This window comes from Podarcis vaucheri, assembly GCF_965113315.1.
Source record: "Podarcis vaucheri genome assembly, chromosome: 16".
NCBI lineage: Eukaryota > Metazoa > Chordata > Lepidosauria > Squamata > Lacertidae > Podarcis > Podarcis vaucheri.
In genome coordinates this window covers 15,301,509-15,325,727 of record NC_138754.1, presented here as the reverse complement: position 1 = coordinate 15,325,727, position 24,219 = coordinate 15,301,509, and the positions used below count along the sequence as shown (strand labels likewise).

Sequence of the window (24,219 nt, the reverse complement as noted above, 5' to 3'; positions counted from 1 at the left end):
AGAGGGTAATAGGATAGATGCAATGAAGAACAGTACCTTCTCTGTGGTGCCTGCTGGGCGAATGGTGAGGCTCCTGCAGGAGACAAAGGACTCATCAGAACTGAAAGGGGGGTATTGCCTTGAAAGGGGAATATTTGGGGCTTGGTTTGCGCCCACACAGACCAGGACTTGGCTCCAGAACCTAACTGCCAAAGCTCCACAATAAGCAAGGAACAGAGTGCCTGAGCATGTGCAGAGAGACTCGTTCTTCAGTTGCCAGCCTAAATACATTGGAGGTCAAGGCAGGGGAAGTTAAAAACTTCACAGAAGATTGGGGGCTGAGTTTGCCTGTCTGGAGATGGGAGTGCCAGAGCCGCAGGATGGGGCCTGGCTGGAAAGGCAGCTCCACCTCTTCTGTCTCTGCCTGCCGGAGCTGAGACAGTAACAGAGGACCAGAGGCGTACAAAGAGCCTGGAGTCATCGAAAGGCAGCAGCTCCCAAAGTCCTCCTCCTCCACCACCACCCAAGCATCAGCATACCTCTCCTCTAGTGCTTCTTCCACCGACTGAAGGAGGCTCCTAAAGAGGAGAAAAACAGCACCAAAAGTACCATCAGGAAATCGCACACCTGTGCAGCAGCCCTGCCTCCTTCCTTCTCCTCCCCCCCCCGCAACTACGTTAACCTCATTTCTAACTCCCTAAATTCCACCCCCTTCCTTGTAGGAAGGTGGCCCTTTTTCTGGTTGTCCCCTTAACAGCAGCAAAGCAGGAAGAATTCAACAGGCCCTGCTTTCCCCATCTCTGCTGGGGGGGAAAAAGCGGGAAGGAAAAGGTGGCCATCCAGCAGGAAGGAAAAGGTGGCCATCCTGTTTCACAAAGGTGGGGAGGGATGAGAAACAGGGGCTCCTACCCCCCTCCCATCACCCTACCCTTCTCCCAGGCTCCTTACTCTCCATCTCCTAAGACCATCCAGTTCTCCTCTTCCTCCTCCTTCTGCAAAACACACAAAAATTACCGTTAAATCTTAAGGCTAGAATAATTTTATGCGCACACTCCCCAAAAATACCCAGTGAAAGAAGGAGCAGGGGGGATGGGGGTGGCAAGAAGCATCTTACCCTGGAAAGTCACCAACAGTCAAGAGTAGGCAATATCGGGTGAGGTGGGCCAATGACCCAGCTGGGATAGCTCAGCTGGGAGAGCATGAGACTCATAATCTCAGGGTTGTGGGTTCAAGCCCCATGTTGGGTAAAATATTCCTGCATTGCGGGGGTTAGACTAGGTGACCCTTGTGGTGCCTTCCAGCTGTATGATTCAATGGATGAAATTTGCCCCCCCCCGTCAGAATTTCGGTTGTGAATTTCCCTCCCCAAATGCGCCCTGGGGCCAAAGCAAGCAATCCACTCATTCTTTTGCCCCTCTGAAACACACACACACACACACACACACATACACTGACATTCTTACCAGACTGCACCAAGGCTCTGTTTCTTTCCTCAGTGGGGGCCAGAATTTGACCTGATTAACTATAAAAGAACAAACATCAGTCATTTTGCTCAGAAGTAGGGCTTCCCCACCACCACCAAGGCCCAAATGTCTTCATGCCATTCACCCAAGAAAACACTTCCTATACCCTGCCTTCAAAGGCCACTGGAGGGCAAGGGGGGCCCCTGCAGGATACCCCACAGTAGCTCAGGACTTGGGGAGGGGGGACAGAGGCGCTTTCCGGACCTCCTAGAAGGCAGGCTCCTGGTGCTTACTGGGAGGGAGAGGTAGCCGTGAGGGTGGCACAGTGCAAACACACCAGCAGGAACACCAGACTGGCCCTGCCATGGAGTTTGCACCACGCCAACCTGACTGCCACCTCTCCGCCCCCCTCTGCTCAACTCCATGCCATTCTAAGCTCCTGGGGCACCTTTCACCCACCATCTCCAGAAGGGACTTTCACCAGCATCCCCCGCCCCAAACAGCTTTCCACTTTCACTAGGGGGCTTCCCATGCCACGGGAGAGTCTGGAGAGAAATCAGGCTGATTTAAAGCCCCACCGGAGAGAGAAATCAGGGTCCAAACAGGTGGGCGGGGGAGATGAGGAACTTACACTGGATCTCTGCAAGGGTCCCTTCGACTGGCCCGTGTGGCCGATGGGAACGGATTTTGTCAGGAAAAACTTCGTAGGCCTGAGTGGTTTAAAGAGAGAAAGCCAAGCATGCCTAAGAATTCAGTCAGAACAAAGAGCCTCCAGGGCAGCTTTCATCCATCGGGTGCCTTCCGTACGCTTTGGACTACAATTCCCATCAGCCTCAGCCAATGCATGGGAGAGCATGTGCTCCACATGAAGGAGGTCCCTGGTTCAATCCCTGCTGCCACCTCCAGGAAGGGCTGGGAAAAGACCCCAGAGAGGGCCACTGCCAGGCAGGGCTGCCAACACTGGGCTAGACAGGCCAGTTTGCTGTGATGCGGTAGGAGGAAGATTCCCACGTCTCTCATTCTCAACAGAGGTGTTTAGGACCAGAACATAAAAGATAACAGCTCTGGCCTCATGGTAGCCCCCAATTGCCTGCACTCTGCCCATGGGGTGGTAACTCTTGCCACCTCCTTTATCTGCTGGTTTCATAATGATGTTAGCTTCATTAGAGAGCTCTTTGAGACAGTCACGTTGTGACTTTGATAAATTGTCTGAAATTCTAGGACCCTTCTTTTCTAATTTTATACAGACGCAGTTTTCATTGCACCTATATTGTAATTTCAGCTTGTTAAGAAATTGAACTGCATCCTTCTCATACTAATTCTTACAAGACTGGCTGATGAAGAATTGAACAAAACAGATTGGTTATCCGGAAACTCTGTACCGGCGATTTGGTGACAGGTTATGTATATATCGAACTTTTGAATTATTCTACAGCGACTGGTGAAGAAGATTTAGAGACTTTGGTTGTAATTTCTGATCATTTGTATTAGTTTATAAATAGTGTTTAGTGCCATTGTTTTTGCCATCGTGTTGTGTTATATTGTTCACCAGCATATACTGTGGCAGTGAGTCCCACAAGTTAATTATATGCAGGTTGGAGTTGGAAAATCTCTGGGAGGCCCCCCTTTGACAGGATCTGCAGTGCAGACTGTTACAACTCCAACAACATTCCTGCTGGGCCTTTGCTGAGCAGCCTCCTAGCAAAGGGGAGCCCCCACCCCCCACCCCCAAAAGGCAGCCTGTGACTCCACCGTGGAAGAGCTCTCACTCTTAGGAAGTTTCTTTTCCTATTTAGCTGAAATAAGCTTCTTGGCAGCTTCTACTCTTTGACTCTCGGGAGAGAACAAATCTGCTCAGTCAATGGCTTGGGTCTATGGCAGATTCCCCACTCCCTTCTGCCACCGCTTTTGGGGACCATACCTCTAAGTCTCCATCATCCACCAGGGCAGCTGCTGCCAAATCCGGGTTCGTGGCTTTATCCAGTAGCTCAATGACTAAGACGCGAGCCAATGGCTGGCTAACGAAAGGATGCTGTTGGAGAGGAAGACAAGGTGAGAGGAGAGGAGGATTCAAGGTTCCCCCAAATGCCCGCCAAGCACAGGGCTGGCAGGCGGCATTCTTGGGCAGCTGCTGCAGCCCATCCTGGCACCTCACCTGGGCATCTGGATCCAGATTTTAATTCCCACAGTGCCCCAGAGCAGAACAACACCAGGGCACTGTGGGAAATTAAATTAAAACTGTGGCTCTCACAGCAACTAAAGTATCTGCCATAAGGACAACAGAAGAGCCCTGCAGCAGCTGGATCAGGCCGCCAGGAGGGGAAGGAGCTAGTCCAGCATTCTGTTCCCACAGTGGCCAAGCACATGTCACAGTGGGAAGCCTCCAAACAGGACCCGGGTGCAACAGTAGAGCTGCCGTACGTCCGGAATTTCCAGGACATAGATGGGATCCGGGGGAAAATGTCTAGGGAAAGTCAAGCGCATGGCTGCCCATATCAGAAGTGTTGATTTTTGGCAATTTTCCCAAAAAAGACAGGTAAAAATAAGAATTTCGTTTGGAGATTTCGCTTTAAAAAAGCACAGTTTGGGGCATTTTTTAAAAAGACACTCCTGTAATTCTCTGGAAGGAAGTACCTATCTCTGAGGATGGAGTTGTCGTTCTCCGCCCTCTCCAAGCCCACCCACCCCAACTTCCGTCTTGAGTCACCTGCAGGAGTTTTTCTGCCACAGGACGCTTTTTGGGGTTCTTGGTTAAGGAGAGTTTGAGGAAATGGTGGAAATCTGCCGACCTGGAAGGGAGAAAGGGAAGGTAAGACAAGCTAAAAAGTCGAGTGTCTAACTGAGTAACCAGAAGGCAGTGAGCACGACAGCAGCCCTATCCCAGCAATGCCCCCAGCAGCTGGTATTCAGCAGCAAACCCCATCGCAGCCTGAAATCATCACTATGGATAGCTTTATCCTCCAAGGATTTGCCAATTCCCCTTCAGAACATCGGAAGAGCTGATCAAGCCATCCGGTCCGGCATCCCATTCCTACAGTAGCCAGATGATCAAAGAAGCTCTCCAGATGGATAAAGCACAACAGCAACAGAACTCTCCACCCTTAAGAGTCCCATAGGGGTGGCGCGCACCATGGGGCCTTGGGAGTCTGCCTGCCTCCTCCCACTCAGCCGCCCTACAGCTGGGGGGGGGGAGGCAGTGGAAGGACCATTTGGGCAGGGCAGTGCCTGCGCACATCCAAGCCACCACGTCTCTCCCAGGAGAGACACGCAGCTCGAACATGCTACAGGCCCTGCGGTGAGTGCCGCCTGGCATTTTGTCACCCCCCTCAGTGGTGACACCTGGGGCGGACCACACCTGCCGCACCCCCCCTTCCTCCTCCACTGCTGACAACCAGCAGCCAACCAGAGAAGTCAACCTGCCAGTCAGAGCGGATATGACTTGGATGGATGGAGAAATAGCTTAACTCTGTGAAAGGCAGTTTTTTCTAGTCCTCCACCCACTGTAGCTTCTCAATATCCCTGAGAAGAGAGGCTAAGAGAGGATACAGATTTGTAGCCAGGCAGGAATCTGAACCCAGTCCACCGACCTGTCCATTGTAACACTGCGTTTCATTGGCATAAGGTGGTCAGATCCAGCGTTCTTTACACACAACCAAAACCCAGCAGAGGGAGCAGGTCTGCCCTGCTGCACAGCCCTGTTGCTCAGTCACTCACCAGCAGGCCTTGTCTTTTAGCTTGGGGGGCTGGAAGCTGCTTTTCGACATCAGCATCAAGGCCCTGAAGGGAAAGACAAAACAAGGATCGTCTTTCCTGCTTCGATCCTCCTGCGTGTTTTAAAAAAGGCACAATACCTGTCTCTGTTGTCCCAAATTTGTCCCCACCTCACCCCCCCCCCCATTTGCTGGTTATGTCTGATGTTCCAACATGCTAACCCATGGGTAGGCAAAATAAGGCCCTGGGGCCGGATCCGGCCCAATCGCCTTCTAAATGTGGTCCGCGAACTGTCCGGTAATCAGCGTGTTTTTACATGAGTAGAATGTGTCCTTTTATTTAAAATGCACCTCTGGGTTATTTGTGGGGCCTGCCTGGTGTTTTTACAGGACTAGAATGTGTGCTTTTATTTAAAATGCATCTCTGGGTTATTTGTGGGGCATAGGAATTTGTTCATATTTTTTTTCCAAAATATAGTCCGTCCGCCCCCCCCAAGGTCTGAGGGACAGTGGACTGGCCCCCCGCTGAAAAAGTTTGCTGACCCCTGTGCTAACTGCTAGGAGGGTCACTCAAGAAATCTGGGCCTGGTTTTCTGCACCGTTGTGGGTCCAGTTACCCCCCCCCACACACACACAGTTGCCTTTGAAAAAGAAAAGGGCTACTACAAACAGGTTCAGACCATGCTTCTCTCCTGCACGCAAACTTACTCTGCGGAGGAGGTCTGAGATTGTTATTAGTGGGGCACCAATGTCAACAGACAGCCGGCACGTCACGCAAAACACACACCGCTCTGAGAGCAGGCAAAGCCAGTCTTACTGGAGAGGCCTCCATGTGGCATTTCCTGTTGCTTAATCCTCCCACCCACCAGAAGCCTGCGTGTTTGTGTGTGCGCGCGCTTTGTGCGCCTGTCCTCACAGGATCTACATGCAGGCTGTTTCTTAGCAGAGGTGTGGTTAGCGACACCATTCACGCTTCTCCCAGAAACCTGGAGCTGGGTGGTTGTGACCGAGGCTGGGACCTCACAGGAGACAGTGGGGGCAGCTCCCCTTTCCCTCCCCACACTTGCCTAAAGCTGCTTCAGGTGGGTGTGGGGCCTCGAAGCTATGCAGAGCCACCACCCTCTTGGACGGCCAGGAAAAGGACTCAGGTCACTGGCTGCAACCCCCTCTGCAGCCGAAGGCAGCCAGCCGGGTACCTAATTATTTCCTTTGCTATTTTTATGCTATTTCCACACGCTTCATCTCTATAAATAAAAATATTGACAAGCTGGAACATGTACAGAGGATGGCGACCAAGCTGATAAAAGGTCTGGAAATCAAGCCTTAAGACTGAGGAACAGCCGAGGGAAGTGGGTATGTTTAAAGGAGACTCAGAGGAGATATGATTGCCATCTTCACATGGAGCAAGCTTCTCCTCCTTCTCTGGGTTCTAGGACCCAAATGGATTCAAGTTACAAGAAAGGAGACTCCAACTCAACATCAGGAAGAACTTTCCGGCAGTAAGAGCTAATCGACAGTGGAACAGACTCCTACTAAATGTGGTGGACGCTCCTTCCTTAGAGGTTTCTAAGCAGAAGTTGGGTGGCCATCTGTTATGCATAATCTATGTGAGATTCCTGCACTGCAGGGGGCTGGACCAGATAACCCCCTCGGGGCTCCTTTCCAACGCCACAATTCTTGCAGTGTTTCCTGCAAGGGTAACCGTTTTTGCACCCACATTTTTTGTTTTTTAAAGAAAGGAATACTTCAAGGGATTTGCTTGCACACATGCTTTCCTGAAAACAGCATCCACAGTGGCTTGATCGGCAGATTCTGCTTCTCCTTGACAGTGTTAAAGGCAGGATACGAGCAGCGGCTGAGGAAAAGGGCCCTCGCGAACAGATGGCGCTGCCAGATTCTCTTCAATGCCAACGTGCCATCTGTTCCTCTGGCACCAGGCTGGATGTCAGGGAGGCAGGGAGACAGTTGGATCGGGGTTAGGATAACTTGGCTACTGGAGTCCATGCCCTGGGAACCTTGAGGCTGGACTACTGCAAGCCACTCTACCTGGGGCTGCCCTTTGGCCAAAAGCTAAACTGCTGATGGGGGCAGACGGCTTGGTAGCATGGGAAACCTCCGCTAAACCCCCTGCACTGGCTGCTCCTGTTGCAGCCAGGTGAGGCTCGAGGCTCTTCTTTTGATGTAACAAAGCCCTGAGCATCTTGGGCCCAGGATACCGTAAGGACCACCTGAACCCCTGCATCCCAGCTCCATCACTGAGATCATCTAGAGGTGCACTGTTAGCTAGAGCCTCAGCCGGTCCTCACTGGGAGAAGGGCTTTTAAGTGCTGCGTTATGGAATGCTCGAGCAGAGATGCGGCGGGCACCCTCTCGCTTTTGACTTCCAGGATCCTCCTGAATACCTTTTCATGTAGACAGACCTCTGCAGCTCATGGACCAGCCGTTTTAAATATCCTTTTGTGCCATTTCTAAAGGTGATTTCTATTTCATTGCACAGTTGTACCTCGGAAGTGTAACGCCTTGCGAGTCAAACGTTTTGGCTCCCGAACACCGCAAACCTGGAAGTGAGTACAGTGGTACCTCAGGTTAAGTACTTAATTCGTTCCAGAGGTCTGTTCTTAACCTGAAACTGTTCTTAACCAGAAGCACCACTTTAGCTAATGGGGCCTCCTGCTGCCGCCACGTCGCCAAAGCATGATTTCTGTTCTCATCCTGAAGCAAAGTTCTTAACCCGAGGTACTATTTCTGGGTTAGCGGAGTCTGTAATCTGAAGCGTATGTAACCTGAAGCGTATGTAACCTGTGGTACCACTGTTTGCGAACGTTCTTTGGAACCCGAATATCCGACGCAAGTTCCGCAGCTTCCGATTGGCTGCAGGAGCTTCGTGCAGCCAATCGGAAGCCATGCCTTGGTTTCTGAATATTTTGGAAGTCGAATGGACTTCCGGAACGGATTCCGTTCAACTTCCGAGGTACGACTGTATACATATTCACAGAAACACAATACTGTACAGTTGGGAGGGTCCTCCAAGAGTCATTTAGTCCAGCCTTGTGGCAATGCAGGGATAACAGCTAAAGAATCCCTGACAGGTGGCCATCCAACCTCTGTTTAAAAACCTCCGAGGAAGGTGAGTCCACCACTTTCCAAGGGAGTCCGTTCCACTGTCGAAAGGCTCTTACTGTTGTGCGCTGCCCTGATATTTTATGATGCGGCCATACAGAAAGATTTCAGTAAATACAGGCAACTCCCCATTTACACACATTCAGCTGAGGCTTAACTTTTGAGCTCACCTCATGGGGTGCAGGTCGAAGAGGGGCGGCTGCAGCTCCGCCAGCTCAATGGCCGTGATGCCGAGGGCCCAGATATCGCACAGGTGGTTGTAACCTCCTTTCTTCTCCACCGCAGCCACCTCTGGCGCCATCCTGGGAGGACGAGAAGGGGCACAGCTGAGCCAAACAGCCGCCGTGGGAAAGGGGGGCCTGCACGGACCTGAAGCTGCGGCTGTCCAAGGAGAGAAGGGCCCGTCTTCCCCTGGTCCTCCCTGCAACTGCCGACCTGTGGGGAGAGCTCTGCCCACTAGGCAACACCTCCCCTCCACCAGCCAAGGCTAAGAAGGTGCTTCACATACACCAACCCTGCAGGGATGTTCAGAACCACCATCCCATGCTGCAGGCCGAAGGACTGAGGCAGCGAGTGTTCAAGGCCACGAGGTACGTTTGTGGCCAAACTGGGGGCTGCATGGCCCCCACAGCTCACCCTCCAGACAGAGAGGGTGCAGAGGAGGGAACAGAGCGCTGCCCCCCACCCACATTACCAATAGGGGGTCCCAATGAAGGAGTTCCGCTTCGCCACAGACGCCGTCAGCTCTGCAGAGACCCCAAAATCCGCTGTGGGAAGGAAGGAGGTGGTTTGAGAAAGGAGAAGGGCAAACGTTCCTTACTCAGGTGGTGGGCCAGAGCAATCCAGGCTCCACAGGAGGAGGGTTGCGGGCCCGGCCCTACACCCCCCCCCCAAATAAAACCCTTCAAATATCCCTGGGCCCGCAGCCCTCAACCCACCAAGAATATTTTCATTTATTAATTTATGGCCTACATTTGTAAGGCTGCACAGCAGCCTACGTTCTCCAGGTATCTCACAGAAACCAAACGAACAAAATACAATATTAACAAATGCCAAACTGGGGGGTTGAAGCTGGCATGCTACACCCCAGCTCTGCTCCTGAGCCACCGCCACACCCCTAGAAAAGATGGCGAGATACAGCCAGAGTCCCTGTTTTAAATAAATACCGTACTTTTCCATGTATAAGACGAAGGGGTTTTTTTACTTTGCAATAAGGTTAAAAATCTGGGGGCATCTTATACAGTGGTGCCCCGCAAGACGAATGCCTCACAAGACGGAAAACTCGCTAGACGAAAACGAATTTCCTATGGGCTTGCTTCACAAGATGACAATGTCTTGCAAGTTCCTGCTGGTTTTTTTCCCTCCCCCCACTTTTTCTGATCCGATCAGCAGATAAGCCGCTAAAAGCCGCTAAAAGCCGCTAATAGCGCTAATCCGCTAATCCGTCAATGGGCTTGCTTCGCAAGACGAAAAAACCGCTAGATGAAGAGAATCACAGAACGGATTATTTTCATCTTGCGAGGCACCACTGTACACAGATAGCGCATATGCCCATTTTCTAAATTTGGGGTCCCCAAAAGTCAGGGGCATCTTATACATGGGGGCGTCTTATACAGAGAAAAATAAGATAAATCGATCTGGAGCAAAGCCAGAGGGATGTGAAGAGGTAGACCAAAGCCACCCCTGCAGTCCCCAATCAGGAGGTCCCTGCTAAGTGCAGCAACCTGGGACACACCCAGTCGAGGCCTGGTCACTATGGATGGTCTAGGGAAGGGGAACCCGCAGATGAAGGTATTTAGAGGAAGATTTGGGGAGTGGCAGCTGGAAGTAGGAAAGGATTGCCACAAGAAAGCAAGCCGAGAAGAGGAACTGACCGAGTTTCACGTCTCCGTTGGCCGTAAGCAGGATGTTGGCCCCCTGGAAAAGAGACAGAAGAAAGGGAAGAGAATTGCAGCTATTGTTGCCAAAGCAGAATGGGGTGGGGGTGGGGGGAGAGACTGCTCCCCTCCCTCCCTTCCCACCCAGCCTTGCCTTCCTCCTCCAAGGCTGACAAAAGCAACCCCAAAGGGCGACTGAGCCCAGGTGACTGAGCCTAGGTTAGCCAAGCCCTGGATTCTGCAGGGAAATCATACCTTTATGTCCCTATGCATCTTCCCTTTGGTGTGCAGGTGGTGAAGGCCCTGAAAAGAGGCAGCAAAGAGAAGCGTCAAGCCAGGCCTGGCTGTGCTGCAGACGAAGCAGGATCTGAGTCTTGTTGTTAGCCAAGGCACACACTGCAAGCTCAGATTTACACTGGGTGGGCAGAGGGTACCCCGCCGACTAGAGGAAGCTGGGTTCTCACATTTCTAGAGAAGGAGTGGGGGGACTTATCTCTATCCACCTTCACACCATTCAGCGCAGGATTTAGGGCAGTGTGGGTAGTTCCCCTGCACAGGGTGCTGAGCCCAGGGACCCCAAATTGAGAAGATCCCTAATGGAGGAGGTCCATTTGGGGGTACCAAAGTCCTCTCCTGCACCGTGCCAGACCCGCCAAGTGTCCCTGTTTCCCAGGGACAGTCCCAGATTTACAGAAGCACTCCCCTGGTTTCTGATTTGATCCCAGAATATCCCACTTTTCCTTAGGATGCCCTTATTTTCACCGGAGAAATGCTGGAGGGTATGGAGTTATGCAACCCCTGAGCCAAGGAGATAAGTAACGATGCAACCTTTAGAGGAAATCTGAAGGCAGCCCTGTATAGGGAAGTTTTTAAATGTTTTGTTATGTTTTTATATATGTTGGAAGCCGCCCAGAGTGGCTGGGGCAACCCAGTCAGATGGGCAGGGTATACGGTAAATAATATTTATTTTCATTGGATTAGTGTTGGCGGGTACACGCATAATTTGGTAAATCTCAGTTGTATGTTTTGCACCAATCTTCTTTCTTCCAAACTAAAAACTCCCCAGACGTTGCAGCCTTTCGTTCCAGAGATTCAGTCCAGACACACACACACAAAGAGCTAGTGACCTACATTCCACTCCCTGCCATTGTAGCAGTTTCTCTCAGCTGCAGGAAGGCAGGAAAAGAACAGAGCAGCCAGCGGGAAAATGGGGCTTCCTGTCAAAGGTGTGGAGCGTCCGTCTGTATGATGCCGCAGAGTCACAGAGCAGGAGGGAAATGAGGGCAGAAGCCACGGGGCTTGGTTTGGATAAAGAGAAGTGGAAAGCCTGTGAGGGGGATCTTTCCCAGAAAGCCTCTTTCTAATCCTGGATTGCTGAAAAGCCAGCTGTGGTGTACACAGTGAAGAAATGGGGGACACACACACACAAAAACCACTCCGTACATGCTCAAGGGACCTCTTAAATCAGGGGTTAGCAAACTTTTTCAGCAGAGGGCCGATCCACTGTCCTCAGACCTTGTGGGGGGCCAGACTATATTTTGAAGGGGGAAAAAGAATAACAAATTCCTATTCCCCACAAATAACCCAGAGATGCATTTTAAATAAAAGGACACCTTCTACTCATGTAAAAACACACTGATTCCCAGACCGTCTGCAGGCCAGATTTAGAAGGCGATTGGGCCAGATCCGGCCCCCGGGCCTTAATTTGCCTACCCATGTCTTACACCATGCGTGTTTCTTATGCTGCAGATCCAAACCTAGTACCAAGTTCCAATTAAGCTCTGAAGGCGCCTCTCTTGACAACCCTACATTTTTGCAACCACACCTGAGCTGGGAGGGGAGATGGAATAACCAGGCAGAGACTGACTCCTGCCCCAGGTGCAGACACGGGGCACTCTGGCACTTCACACACACCTGCTCACTCTGGCTTTTGTTGGCACCGAAAGAAAGAAAGCTGGCTGCCCACACCCACCTGGCACGGGTCTGAACGTGCTGCAAGCTCAGCCCCGCCCACCCACTCACCTGGAGGGTCTCCCGGCAGACGTAGGCAATCTGCTTCTCCGAGAGGGGACCAGTGGCTGGAAGCGAGAAGCAGAAAAGGTGGGTCAATTGCATCTCATGTCGCCTGCCACCCCAACGCTAATAAAAGCAGGTTTTTGCCTATGTAGACTTGGCAATTGGGTTTCTCCGAGCAGAACTCTGCAGGCGGGCTTTGCTTATTAAGGTGAAATTTAAAGCTAGGAGAGAGAATTGTGTCTGGGAATGAGGGAGATGGCTGTTTTGACTTGGGGGGGGCGCAGGGGTACTCCTCAATTACACAGCCCTGCTTAGGAGAGATGGGCTTATGGCCTTGTCTGCTTGTGCTTCTGCCTCTGCAACACGTGGCTTGGCTTCCTTTCATGAGCCGTCTCAAGCGACGGCCCTGCAGGACTCACCACTCTCTGCCTTCAGGACCTGGGAGGGGTCTGGTTAGTGGTTGGGCCCCAGAGTGTGTGGGGTTGGGGTTGGCATCTTCCATTTAAACTCTTGCAGGATGAAGGTTAAGAATGCCAACTGCCAACCCCGTGAAATAAACAGTCCACAGTGCCCTCCTCCGAGAGGGGAGGAAGCAGGTGCTATTGTGTCTGTCTGTTCGTCTACTCCCCCCACCGCGTTAATTGTTTCCCTAGGCCCCACTTCCTCTCAGAATCTCCTCAGGCCAAACCTCCCTGGAAGGCCTGGCAGAGCCGTTGTGCTTCACAGCAGCCACCAGGAGCTTCTTTCCACACTTTATGCCATCTCTTAAAAATTCTGCTGGACATGGAGACAGGAGGCTGAGCAGAGTCTCCTCTTCCATCTCGTTAGTAAACCAACTGCAGGGAGCCAAAAGGGGAAGTAAAACCCACCAGAAGCAAAGTACCGGTTACGACAGACCGGCGGCAGGATGGTTTCCTATTTTGTCAAGGGGTGTGTGTTCTCCTCATGTCTGAGATGACAACAAAGGCAGGCAGAATAGAAAGCAGGGGTGAAGGGGAGCAGAGACCGGTTTCCGAGGGACAAACTGGACCCTAATGCAGACACCAACACCTCCAGGAGTTCTCCTTCTGGACCTCATGGCAGTGGGGCTGATTTTTATCAGGGGGAGAGGAGCAGGGGAGGAAAGAGTTAAACCACCCCATGCATTCTGGTGAAGACACAGGTGTTTTTTTTGGGGGGGAGCAAGGAAAATGAAAGAAGAGGAGTGCTGAGGGACACCCTGAGCCTCTGGTCGACTTGGGTCCTCATGCCCAGCCAGAGAGTTGTGCAAAAACGGTGGGCTGGATCCAACGTCAGCTCTGCTCAGAGTAGATCTGTTGAAACAAATTACCAACTTGGGTCTGTCCATTTCAACATGTCTGCTCTGAGTAGAACTGCGCTGGATGCAACCCATTTTTCCCAACGATGAAGCTCCAGGAATACACCCACACTGTGAGAACAACATTGTCCACACCAGGTGCAGGGAGCCTTTTTCAAGCTGAGGGCCACATTCCCTCCTAAGCAGCCTTCCAGGGGCCACATGCACACACTCCCCGGCCTCCAAAGCAACCCAGCAAGGTGCAAGGGGGGCAAGGGGGCGTGGCCAGGGAGGGGTGCCATTCGGGAGAGGGAGCGGTTGATGTACAGCCCACAGACTGGCATTTTCTCCATCCCTGGGGCTACAGACTGGCTGAGCCCGAGCTACTTTGCCAGCCCTCCCTAGAGATGCTTCTGGGGATTCATCCTGGGGCATTTTGCGAGCAAAGCTGGTGCTTAGTCACTGAGCAAGGACCCTTCTCCTAGACCCTGGGGTTGGTGCTCAACTCTCTCTCTTTCAAAGAACACAATAAAAGTTGGGGGTGGGGGGGAGTCGGAAGGGTAGGGCATCTAAGTGTGGAAAAGAAAGATAGAGAAAGACAAAATGCCCGGTCCATGTGCCTCGCCAGTGTCCTTCCTTCCTTCAGCCCATCTCCAGTTCTGCAAGGCAATGCTAGTCTGGGAGGGGCCAGGTATCAGCGGCAAGAACATCTGCTCTGCATGCAGAAGGTCCCAAGTTTAAGCCTTGCTGGCTTCTCCAGTTCAGAGGAGGACCATGGAGCAAAGCAGGTAGAAACTCACTGTGGTAGATCTCCTGAAGGGATCCCCCTCCACAGTATTCCATACAGATCCACAGGCGCTCATTCCTAAAGGGAGACGAAAAAAGCTTGTGGGAATGGCCCTTCCTCAGCTCCCAAAGCGGCCCCTCTTTCTCCCTCCTGCCACCCTTTGAAGGGGCACCCAAAGGAATATCTTCCCCTGAGGCAACAAGAAAACTGATCTCCTGAAGGGCTTCCCCGGAATATTCCACTCACATCCCATAAGCATCCATTCCCAAGACACACACAAAAATGAAACATCACCACAGAGCCAGCTAATTCCATCCACGAGGCCTGAAATATTTCTCTTTGGGCAAGGAATTTTAGATGAGTTCAGTTTCTACACTCTGAGGGCCCAAGATGCCTCCTTCTGCTTAATTTCATCTCAAGCATATCCTATAAAATACGTGGTTTATTTTTCTGCCTCTGACAGCCCTAGATAGGAAAATAAAGTTCTCCACAGGTGCATTCTTCATTTGAAGAGAAGGCAAGCCCATCCCACCAAGTCTGAATCCATCCATGCCAAATACCAGGGACTAAGTGTCAAACATCAAACCTGCCACCCCACAATTCTGACTACGCTTTCGCAACCACATCACTACACCTCAGCCACCCTGCCATCCTGATTCCAGTCCTTTTTCCAAAGGGTCCAGCCTCTCACCTGAGGTAGCTGCCGAAATAGGCTACCACGTTGGGGTGGCGGCAATCCCGGAGCGTGGTGATCTCCTGCTGGATGGATCCAATGTCATCCCCTGAGGAGAGGAAGAAGGACAAACCATTTCCTTTGCTCCACAAGGGCCTCTCTGTCACTACCGCCCTTTATCTGACAGTATCAAATTCGAAAGTGTTCTAAAAATCCACATGGTGTGCGTGACACACCTGGGGAACTGGCTACCAGTACCTCTGTTTCAGACATTACAGGTAGGTAACGTCAGATTTAAAAATAAATGAATAAAAGCATGTTAAGGTGTAATTTTAACACCTTTTTTTTAATGGCAGGTATATTAAATGTCTCTTTTAATAAGCATCCTGCTGTAGCACAATTAGACGTACTGCTGGATGTGTTTAATGGTTCTTGTACTTGCTTTAACTGGTGGGTGCAGTTGTTTTGAATTGTTTTTAAATATTATACATTAATTTGGATCTTGTACCTGTACAGTGGTACCTCGGGTTAAGTACTTAATTCATTTTGGAGGTCTGTTCTTAACCTGAAACTGTTCTTAACCTGAGGTACCACTTTAGCTAATGGGGCCTCCTGCTGCCGCCGCACCGCCAGAGCACGATTTCTGTTCTTATCCTGAAGCAAAGTTCTTAACCCGAAGTAATATTTCTGGGTTAGTGGAGTCTGTAACCTGAAGCGTATGTAACCTGAAGCGTATGTAACCTGAGGTACCACTGTATTTGTATTTGTGGGCTGGGATAAAACATTATCAGGCAGGGGCGCCGACTTATAAAAAATATTGGGGGAGCCCATGAATAATAAATAATGAATAATAAATGAAAGCTCATGAATAATAAATAAGCTCATGAATACGCAAATAGAGTGGCGCCGCCTCCTCGTGAGCGAATAGGGGAGAGTGTGCTGCGCCTATTAATCAGCTCCGAAGGAAATTGGGTGGAGCTTTTGCTCGGGAGGGAGGGCAGGAGGCATGCAGCCCGACCCTGTGCATTTTGGGCTGGGGGAGGGGCGGCGATGGCGCTCTGCTGGAGGGGCGCCCGAGATTATTGGGGGGCGGAGCCCCCCAAACGAATTTTTGAGGGGGCTCGGGCCCCCTCAGGCCCCATGGAGTCGGCGCCTATGTTATCAGGTATCTTGACAGAGGGGAGACATGCCACATCCCCCAAATTTCTGTTGTAGACCACCTCTTTCTGCGACATCTGTATGATGCTTTTGGGTGGTCCTTGGCTAAGGGGCTGGGCAATTTCTAAAGTCTTCAAAAGTTCTCGCACACCTTTGTTCTGGGGCGTCACCTCCTAACAAAACGGGGAGGGACTTCTGTTGCAACAGGAAAATTGGATCCTGCCTCCATCCATTCTTCTGTGACCAATAATGGACTCAGGGGACACAGAGACTCTTGACAGAGAGTGGTGCTTAAATGCCAACCCCAATTTTTTCTATAAGTCTTGCGCACTGCCTCTGACCCAGCACATTTCCCAAACCAACTAGTTCTGAAAGCGGACTTGCGAAGTCCACCTTGCTGAAGAAGCAGCCACCCCACCCCAGCTTACCTGGATCAAGCTTCACTATCTTAATGGCCGCCAGTTCCCCAGTCTCCGTGTCACGGGCCTGCAGGGGGCAAGGAGAGGAGGGGGGATAATCAGTCAAAAAGCGCCATTCGTCAAGAGGGGTCTGAACCCGCCCTTGCCCACAGCCTTAGGCAATTCCTGAGCCGCCCGCCAACTGCTGCACTAGTTAGTGGCCTGACACACAAACATGTCACAGCTAGCGCACCTCCTGGTGTGAACAAGCGGGACACCCCACCCCGCAAACAGCTTTGTTCTTCCACACAGAATTCACAGGAAATCCTCCCCCCCCCACTCCGCCCACCCCAGTTTTCCAAATTCCCATTGTCACGGTCATGACGCCAAAAAGTGAGGGCTGGTTAGAGATCTGCGTGCGTAAAACAATAATAAAATATAATAGTGTGTTCCAAGAAGGATCACCATTGAAAACAGCACCCCAGCCACACTCCGTAATTACCTAGAACAGGACACACCAACAGGGCTATAAACCTTTTAAGGATACCTTTACTGGTGGGAGCGAAAGAAAGTAGGCCGGGATGACACCTGTATGGAAGGCCCCATCTCTTGTTTCTGACACTCGGACTGATCTTTTGATTTGCAGAAGATATAACCAGTCCGTATATTTTTACAAGGTTCCTTTAATCGTTACAATATCAGCTTTTAAAGCCCCTGCTAGAATGATTACATAATTCTATTAAGACTCCTAGCAAGGCCCAGCTGGTCCCTGACCACATGTAGAGTGCATATGTCTTGACACTGAATAACCACAGCCATTTAAGGAGTCATGGGCTGGAGGTCAAAGGGCAAGAAGAGCATGCCCACCAAAGCCCCCTCTTTCGGAAGGAGCTCAGTCCTTTTAATCATCCTGTTGGCAGTGAGGCAACTTCCTGCCATCCTGGCTGAGCTGGGCTCCCCTAGCAGAAAGGGAGTGGCGCACGTCAAAAATCCTCGTGACAAGCCAGGGAGGAAAGAGACAGGGTGACCACCTCTCTCTTGGACAAAGGCGGCTTCCTCCTCACAAAACAGGTGGCAAAAAAAGAAGCCACCAGCCATCGGGAAGAGAGGCGGGAAGCCATGTTTCTAAAGGGACCCTCGTGATCTTAAAAGGCTCTTTGGGATTTCCACATCCTCTGCCTAGTCTGTTTAGTTTTGAAACAAAACTACCATTGAGAGAGAAGCCAGCCTGGTCTTGACAAAGAGAGGTGAGACAAGGCAGGGGACATTGCTGGGGTGTAACCTGGCGTCCTCTGCCAGAGGTGGTTGTCTCACTCTGCCCCGCTTTGCCCAATGGCGGGGCTAGCCAGCCTTGCCCTCGTGAACCACTGAGGCCACATCTGAACTCAGCCCCGAAACACAAAGACTAAGAGTCGCAGCATCCTCTGTGCATGCGCAGAGCGCCTTTTCCACCAAGGATCGCCGCAACTGGGGCCACAAGGGTCATCTAGTCCAATGCAGGAATTTTTTGCCCCATGTGGGGCTTGAACCCACAACTCAGGCTCTATCGCAAGGTTTACCAAACTTGGGTCTCCAGCTACAATTCCCATCATCCCTGACCACTGGTTACTTCTCCCTCTCCTAATCTGCCCACTCCGACCCTTCTTTCCATCTCTCCAGGACACCATTCAGAGGACCCCTTGTTGCATTAGAGTTGTGGATGGGGCTCAGGCATCCCCACCAGGGCTCCTAGCCTGTTCCCACAACCCACCTCCGAGCTGTAAACAGAACCCAGAAGTCCTGGCTCCCAGCTGGAACCCATTCTGGCCTCAAGAATCTCAGGAAATGCCATGCTGGGGTCAGAACAATGTGCCTGACTCCAGGGCGCAAGGCAGGCTGCTGGATCAAGGCAGGGCTTGAATTTGGCAGGAGGGGAAGTGTAGCAGGAGCGCTGTTTCTCTCCAGGCTCCTGGGGGCCTACAGGAATGGAAAGACACCCCACCGCCCGCCCACAGCAGCTTCTGAGGCAGGCTACCAGGAATCCAGTGTGAAGGTCAGAAATGGGACTCTGGGTGCAGCAATACCAAACCTTGGACAATGGCTCAGCCCCATTCAGGGTCAGGCATCCCCCTCCCTTGCAGCCCAAGGTAACTGAGTTTGGGGCAGGAGGACAGCCAGTGTGGCAATGTCATAGATTCCCGCATTGTAGGGGGTTAGACTAGATGACCCTTGGGTCCCTCTTCCAACGCTACGATTGTATGATTCCTAAAGTCCCCACTCAGCCATGATGCTCACCCAGGCGAGTCACTATCTTTCATCCTGACCTACCTTACAGGAGGGCTGTGAAAATTAAAAGAAGAGAGAAGGGGAAGAAAGAATCCTGTATACTGTACTGGCTGGAGCTCCCTGGAGCAATATCTCAAGTAATGCCTCTTTCCACATGAACCTACCCAGACCCTGAGATCATCATCGGAGGCCCTTTTCATGTGCCTCCTTCACAAGCAGTTTGGAGGGTGGACACACGAGAACAGGCCTTTTCGGCAGTGGCTCCCCATTTGTGGAATGCTCTCCCCAGAGAGGCCCGCCTGGCACCTTCATTGTACACCTTCAGGTGCCAGGAGAAAACGTTCCTCTTCAACCAGGCCTCTGGCTGATTGACGTCCAATGCCCTTTTAAAATGTGTCGTGGAAGAGGGGATTGTTGGGGATGTCTTTGTTCTTATTTTTATTACGTATTCTATCTTTTTTATATTGTAATTTCAGGTCGCAAACCTCCCAGAGATCTACAGGTATAGGTCGCTATGCAAATTTATTAACGATGATAGTAATAAGCACATATCAAGGGGGGGAAGCATTTCTGCAGAGTTTAGAATGTGGTTTGACATGTGGTAACCCACAGCTGTCTGGTCCCACAAACGCGTTTCTACGGCTGGCACCCAGGTCAATCTGACTTGGTTGCCATGGAAGGGTAAGTAGGTGGACGAACGACGCTGCCACTCAGCAAGGGGTTGAGCTAGATGACCTCTGGCTCCCTCGCCACCTCCATTAAGGGAGCACAACATTATCCAATGGGATGTCCGGACAGGAAGGGCATCATGTGGGGAGAGGGGGGAAGGCAGCCTTCACCCAACTGGTACCCCTCCAGATGTTTTGGAGTTATACCCCTATCAGCCCCAGCAAGCAGGGATGGGAGTTGTAGTTGTAGTCCAAAACAGCTGTAGAGTCTACAGCTGTAGACCATCAGGTCAGTCAGGGCCTGCTTGTCCCAAATACCTCTGTGAGGAGCTTGAAGGAGGCATCCCAACGTCCTGATAATTTTTGTTAATACTACAGTGGTACCTCGGGATGCGAACGGGATCTGTTCCGGAGCCCCATTCGCATCCCGAATGGAATGCAAGACGCAACGGCGCATCTGTGTGTGCGCGAGTCGCGTTTTGCCGCTACCGCACATGTGCATGACGTTATTTTGAGCGTCTGCACGTGCGCGAGCAGCAAAACCCGGAAGCAATAATTATTATTATTATTTATACCCCACCCATCTGGCTGGGTCCCCCCAGCCACTCTGGGCAGCTTCCAACAAAACACTAAAATAAAATAACCTATTAAACATTAAAAGCTTCCCTAAACAGGGCTGCCTTTAGATGTCTTCTAAAAGTTTGGTAGTTATTTTTCTCTTTGACATCTGGTGGGAGGGCGTTCCACAGGGCAAATGCCACTACCAAGAAGGCCCTCTGCCTGGTTCCCTGTAACTTGACTTCTCGCAGGGAGGGAACCGCAAGAAGGCCCTCGGCACTGGACCTTAGTGTCCGGGCAGAACAATGGAGGTGGAGACGCTCCTTCAGGTATACTGGACCGAGGCTGTTTAGTAATGCGCTCCATTCCTTTCGGGTTGCCACGGAGCGCAACTCGAACGCGCTCAACCCGAAGCGCATTCAACTCGAGGTATGACTGCACTGATAATGTCATCCTCATCATCCCACTCACTATTTTGCAAATGCACAGAAGGCAGCTCATATAAAATCAGCATGACACACACACAAAAGGCAGACCAACGGCCAACTTTACAACAAGATAAACAACAGCTAAAACAACCAGCCATTAAAAACAGCAGCCGACTCATCACCAAAGAATATTTTTGTTATGACTGCTAGGGCATACTAGGGACTGCCAAAACAGGGGCAAGTCAACGTGATGCCCCCTAGATGTTTTATGGACTACAACTCCCATCAGCCTGCATGCCCAACAATCTAGGGTGATGGGAGTCCAACAATCCCTTGAGGGCCCCACAGGAGCTCAGAAGTGAAGCCCACCATCCTCCTTGCAGTGCCCAATAACCTCTTCCATGATGCTATGCAAAGAAACTGTACACAATCTGATATATATACCGTATTTTTCGCTCTGTAAGACGCACCAGACCACAAGATGCACCTATCTCAAATAACCAATAGGAATTATAAAGGAAAGTATGAGAGCAAAAGGGTTTGAGGACTAGCAACCTGCGGGAGCTCATTGGCAAGGTTTCTGTCCATGAACAGCCCAGTTTTAAGCAGGCCTCTCAAGTCTCTGCTGGATTGTTGGACATGCGACCGCCCCAATGCCACCATTGAAGGCAGCAAATCTCTGCCAGCTGCAACACAGCCACCAACCTGGAGGAGAAACATTTCCCCCCCAATCCCAAAGCAATTTGTACTGCAACAAAAACTGAATTATAACCATTGTATAAATGGGAGGGGTACAGAGTGCAAAGAGATGCTTACAGTCAGATGATATGCAGGGAGTAAAAGCCTGGGTGCTGGATCAGACCGAAGGGGGCACCTCAAATCCAGCACCACAACTCCCTCTGGGAAGTGGAACAAGCAAACCATCTCCTGCCAGGGCAGCACCAATCCTGAGCAGCAGCCAGCGCCAGGCACGTGCCTCTGCCATCAGCACTGATTAGGCCAAGTCCCTTCCTTTTAAAGCTCACAGAAGTGGCGATGGGGGGAAATCCCATCGCTCAGTTATGTGCAGGGGAAGAAATATTCTACCAGGTGGAAGGAGGTGCCCAGCTCCCACTCTCCTGGCTGAAGGGTGCTGTGCAAAAGACACAGGAGGACAGACACCCGGCCTGGATGGGCCTCACTCAACAAGAGCCACCAAAACTCCCAGGACACAAAAAGGCTTGCTCCCGCTCCCTGTCCTTAGATCACCCTCTGACTTGGGGGGTGACTGGGTGATCCGGCATCTAGAAGGGGACTGTGTCTCCAGCGAACAACAGCATCCTTGAAAGGTAAGCTCACTCTCTACTCCAAGAGCACCCAGCTTGATCTCTCTGTCTTGATCTTGCCACTCTCCCTGCCAGCCAATAGCAGCCCGCTTGGTCCTCTGGGACCCCAAGGCCATCAGCTGGGTGGCAGTCCAGTCAGGCCAGCGTCCCTCAACGGCCAAAGGGGGGGGGAGTTTGAGGATGGTGGTGGAGGTGCAGCAGGAGCTCCAAAGGAAGGGGGGCGTCCCGACAAGGAGCGCCCCCCTCGCTGACTTCCTACCCAAGACGCACCTACAGGCTTCCGACCCACGAACCTGACATAAACACCGGACACTCCACCCCCCCCCCCAAGTCAACCCCGCACGCCGAGTCTCCCCCTAAAAGGGCTCACCGCTTTCGGGGGCTTGGAGGGGGACACCCAGACAGGAACCCAGGCGTCCGGGTCCCGCGGCCCCCACCCGGGCCAGAAGTCCCTGACGCTGGGGGTGGAGTCTCCCCCTCAGGGAGAGAAGGAGGACGACCCAGGCGTCCCGGTGCCTCCCCCCGCCTCGGGCCCCGCACACCCCTGCGCGCTTTCTCCCTCCCAAGGAACCCAGGCGTCCGGTTCCCCCCTCCCCCCTTGGCGCACCTTGTAGACATCGCCGTAGGTGCCCGAGCCGATGCGCTGGACCAGCTCGTAGCGCCGGCGCGGGTCCTGCAAGGAGACGTCGCGCAAGGCGCCGCTCATCCTCCCGCCCTCCCTGCCCGGCCGCCGGAGCCCGAGCCAGGGCCGTCGCGGAACAGCAGCAGCAGCAGCGGGAGCAGGAGCTGCCCGGGCGGCAGCGGAGGAGGAGGAGGAGGAGAAGGCGCCGCCTTCGGGGTGGGGCGGAGAAGCGGCCTCTGGGGAGGGCAGGAAGGAGGCGCCGCCCGCTTCTCCAGCGACGACGTTTCCCAAAGTCGCGGCAAGGGGGCGCCCTCGCTCCCGGACTCGGGCGCCTCTGGGCATGTGCAGAGAGCTACCGGGAGGTCTTCCTCCTCAGCAAAACAAAACTGCAGACTACTCTTCGCCAACAGGGTGCTGCTGGTGGGAGTCCGAAACCTCTGAAGGGCGCCACGTTGGCAAAGGCTATACTATATAAATACACACCCGCGCGCACATAGACCTTCGGGGCCCCAGCGCAGCCTCTCCGGCTGCAGGCACCTGTTTAAGGAAATCTTGCCCAGCTGATCATATGAATTATGACTGCTTAATCAATCCATCAGGGAAATTATCATTCATTTGCATATGAATTAAGATAGTTTTGACAGGAAAAACGAAGCAAGCATAATTTTATAAACCTCTTATCATGTTAATGCCTTTCCTCTAAACCAAAAGGTGTCAAATGCTGCAACCTTTCTTCATAGGGCAGGTGCTGCACCCCTTTGATCGTTTGGGTTCTGAACATTTTCCAACACTACAATTTCCTTCTTTGAAGTGAGGTGACCGTGCACAGTATTTCAAACGCAGCTGAACCATAGATTTGTATAAGGGCATTATGATCCCCATAATTTTATTTTCAATTCCTTTCCTAAATAATCCCTTGCATGGAATCTGCCTTTCTCACTGCCACCACACTCAAGGTTGGCATCTTCATAAAGCTATCTATCACAACCCCAAGGTCTCGCCCCATGTTCTGTTCTCCTGCACTGTAATGAGAACACTGAATTTCCCCGCGGTGCTGGGGACTAGGGCTATATATTGATATATATTGATATATCATCCAAAACCCATTTGTAGTCCATATTGTGATAACAGTTTCATAATTTTTGACCGGGCAATAAATTGCAAATCATGGTGTGTATGCTATGCAAAAATCACAATGTGGGGGGAAACATGAAGCCAGGCAACGCCTCTGCACAGCTCTGTTCTTATTTCAGACATCATGATCTATATAGCAATATTTAGCTGGTGACATATGGCAATGATGAAAACCAGATATCACCCAGCCCTGCTCAGAGCAAACACATAGTGGAAGGATTCAGGGGTCACTCTAGCAAGTCCAGCTGTTCAGACTTCATGCTTCTCTATGCACGGGACCATTCTTTTTTAAAAATGGGGGTGTTCAGAGGCCTGGTTCCAGCTCCTGGCATAGGGGAGCTATGCAAAGGCGTTTATGGCACTCCCTTCTTGCCCCTGGCAGTTGATGACACAGGCCGACCAGACTCCAGGCTCTTTCCTCCAGAAGCAGTGACAGATGGACTCCTCCTCATGGTCTGCTCTGTATGGTGAAGATGCCAGCCCACAGACTCAGATCTCTTCGTGGTGCATGTGGGAAGAAGCATCCTCTTCCAAGCAAGCACTTTCCATCTGCAGCTCTTCTGACAAACTGGGAACTCAGCCTGTTCTGGGCAGGATTGCCCCCCACATCAAAGATCAGGATGGTAGCCTGGGTTTGCAACTAGATCAGGGGTCAGCAAACTTTTTCAGCAGGGGGCCAGTCCGCTGTGCCTCAGACCTTGTGGGGGGGCCGGACTATATTTTGAAAATAAAATTAAAAAA

General features: G+C 51.7%; 2 protein-coding genes across 2 annotated transcripts in view; one reads left to right on the top strand and one right to left on the bottom strand.

Moving 5' to 3' along the window:
• The window catches only part of MAP4K2 (mitogen-activated protein kinase kinase kinase kinase 2), a gene marked incomplete at its 5' end in the record, with an annotated part of 38,412 nt that extends 15,726 nt beyond the window's left edge, over positions 1-22,686 (bottom strand). The window contains 17 exons of the mRNA XM_082203562.1: positions 37-73; positions 519-557; positions 928-971; positions 1,443-1,501; positions 2,074-2,152; positions 3,364-3,474; positions 4,150-4,231; positions 5,157-5,219; positions 8,443-8,574; positions 8,967-9,039; positions 10,147-10,189; positions 10,405-10,452; positions 12,172-12,227; positions 14,263-14,327; positions 14,941-15,031; positions 16,509-16,566; positions 22,330-22,686. Of these exons, the coding sequence (XP_082059688.1) occupies positions 37-73; positions 519-557; positions 928-971; positions 1,443-1,501; positions 2,074-2,152; positions 3,364-3,474; positions 4,150-4,231; positions 5,157-5,219; positions 8,443-8,574; positions 8,967-9,039; positions 10,147-10,189; positions 10,405-10,452; positions 12,172-12,227; positions 14,263-14,327; positions 14,941-15,031; positions 16,509-16,566; positions 22,330-22,686 (1,437 nt within the window). The remainder of the gene's footprint in view (positions 1-36; positions 74-518; positions 558-927; positions 972-1,442; positions 1,502-2,073; positions 2,153-3,363; positions 3,475-4,149; positions 4,232-5,156; positions 5,220-8,442; positions 8,575-8,966; positions 9,040-10,146; positions 10,190-10,404; positions 10,453-12,171; positions 12,228-14,262; positions 14,328-14,940; positions 15,032-16,508; positions 16,567-22,329) is intronic.
• The window catches only part of LOC309521269 (uncharacterized protein), a 104,693-nt gene continuing 88,444 nt past the window's right edge, over positions 7,971-24,219 (top strand). Inside the window, exon 1 of the mRNA XM_082203589.1 lies at positions 7,971-8,131. The gene's annotated coding sequence lies outside the window, so the exon portion shown is untranslated. The remainder of the gene's footprint in view (positions 8,132-24,219) is intronic.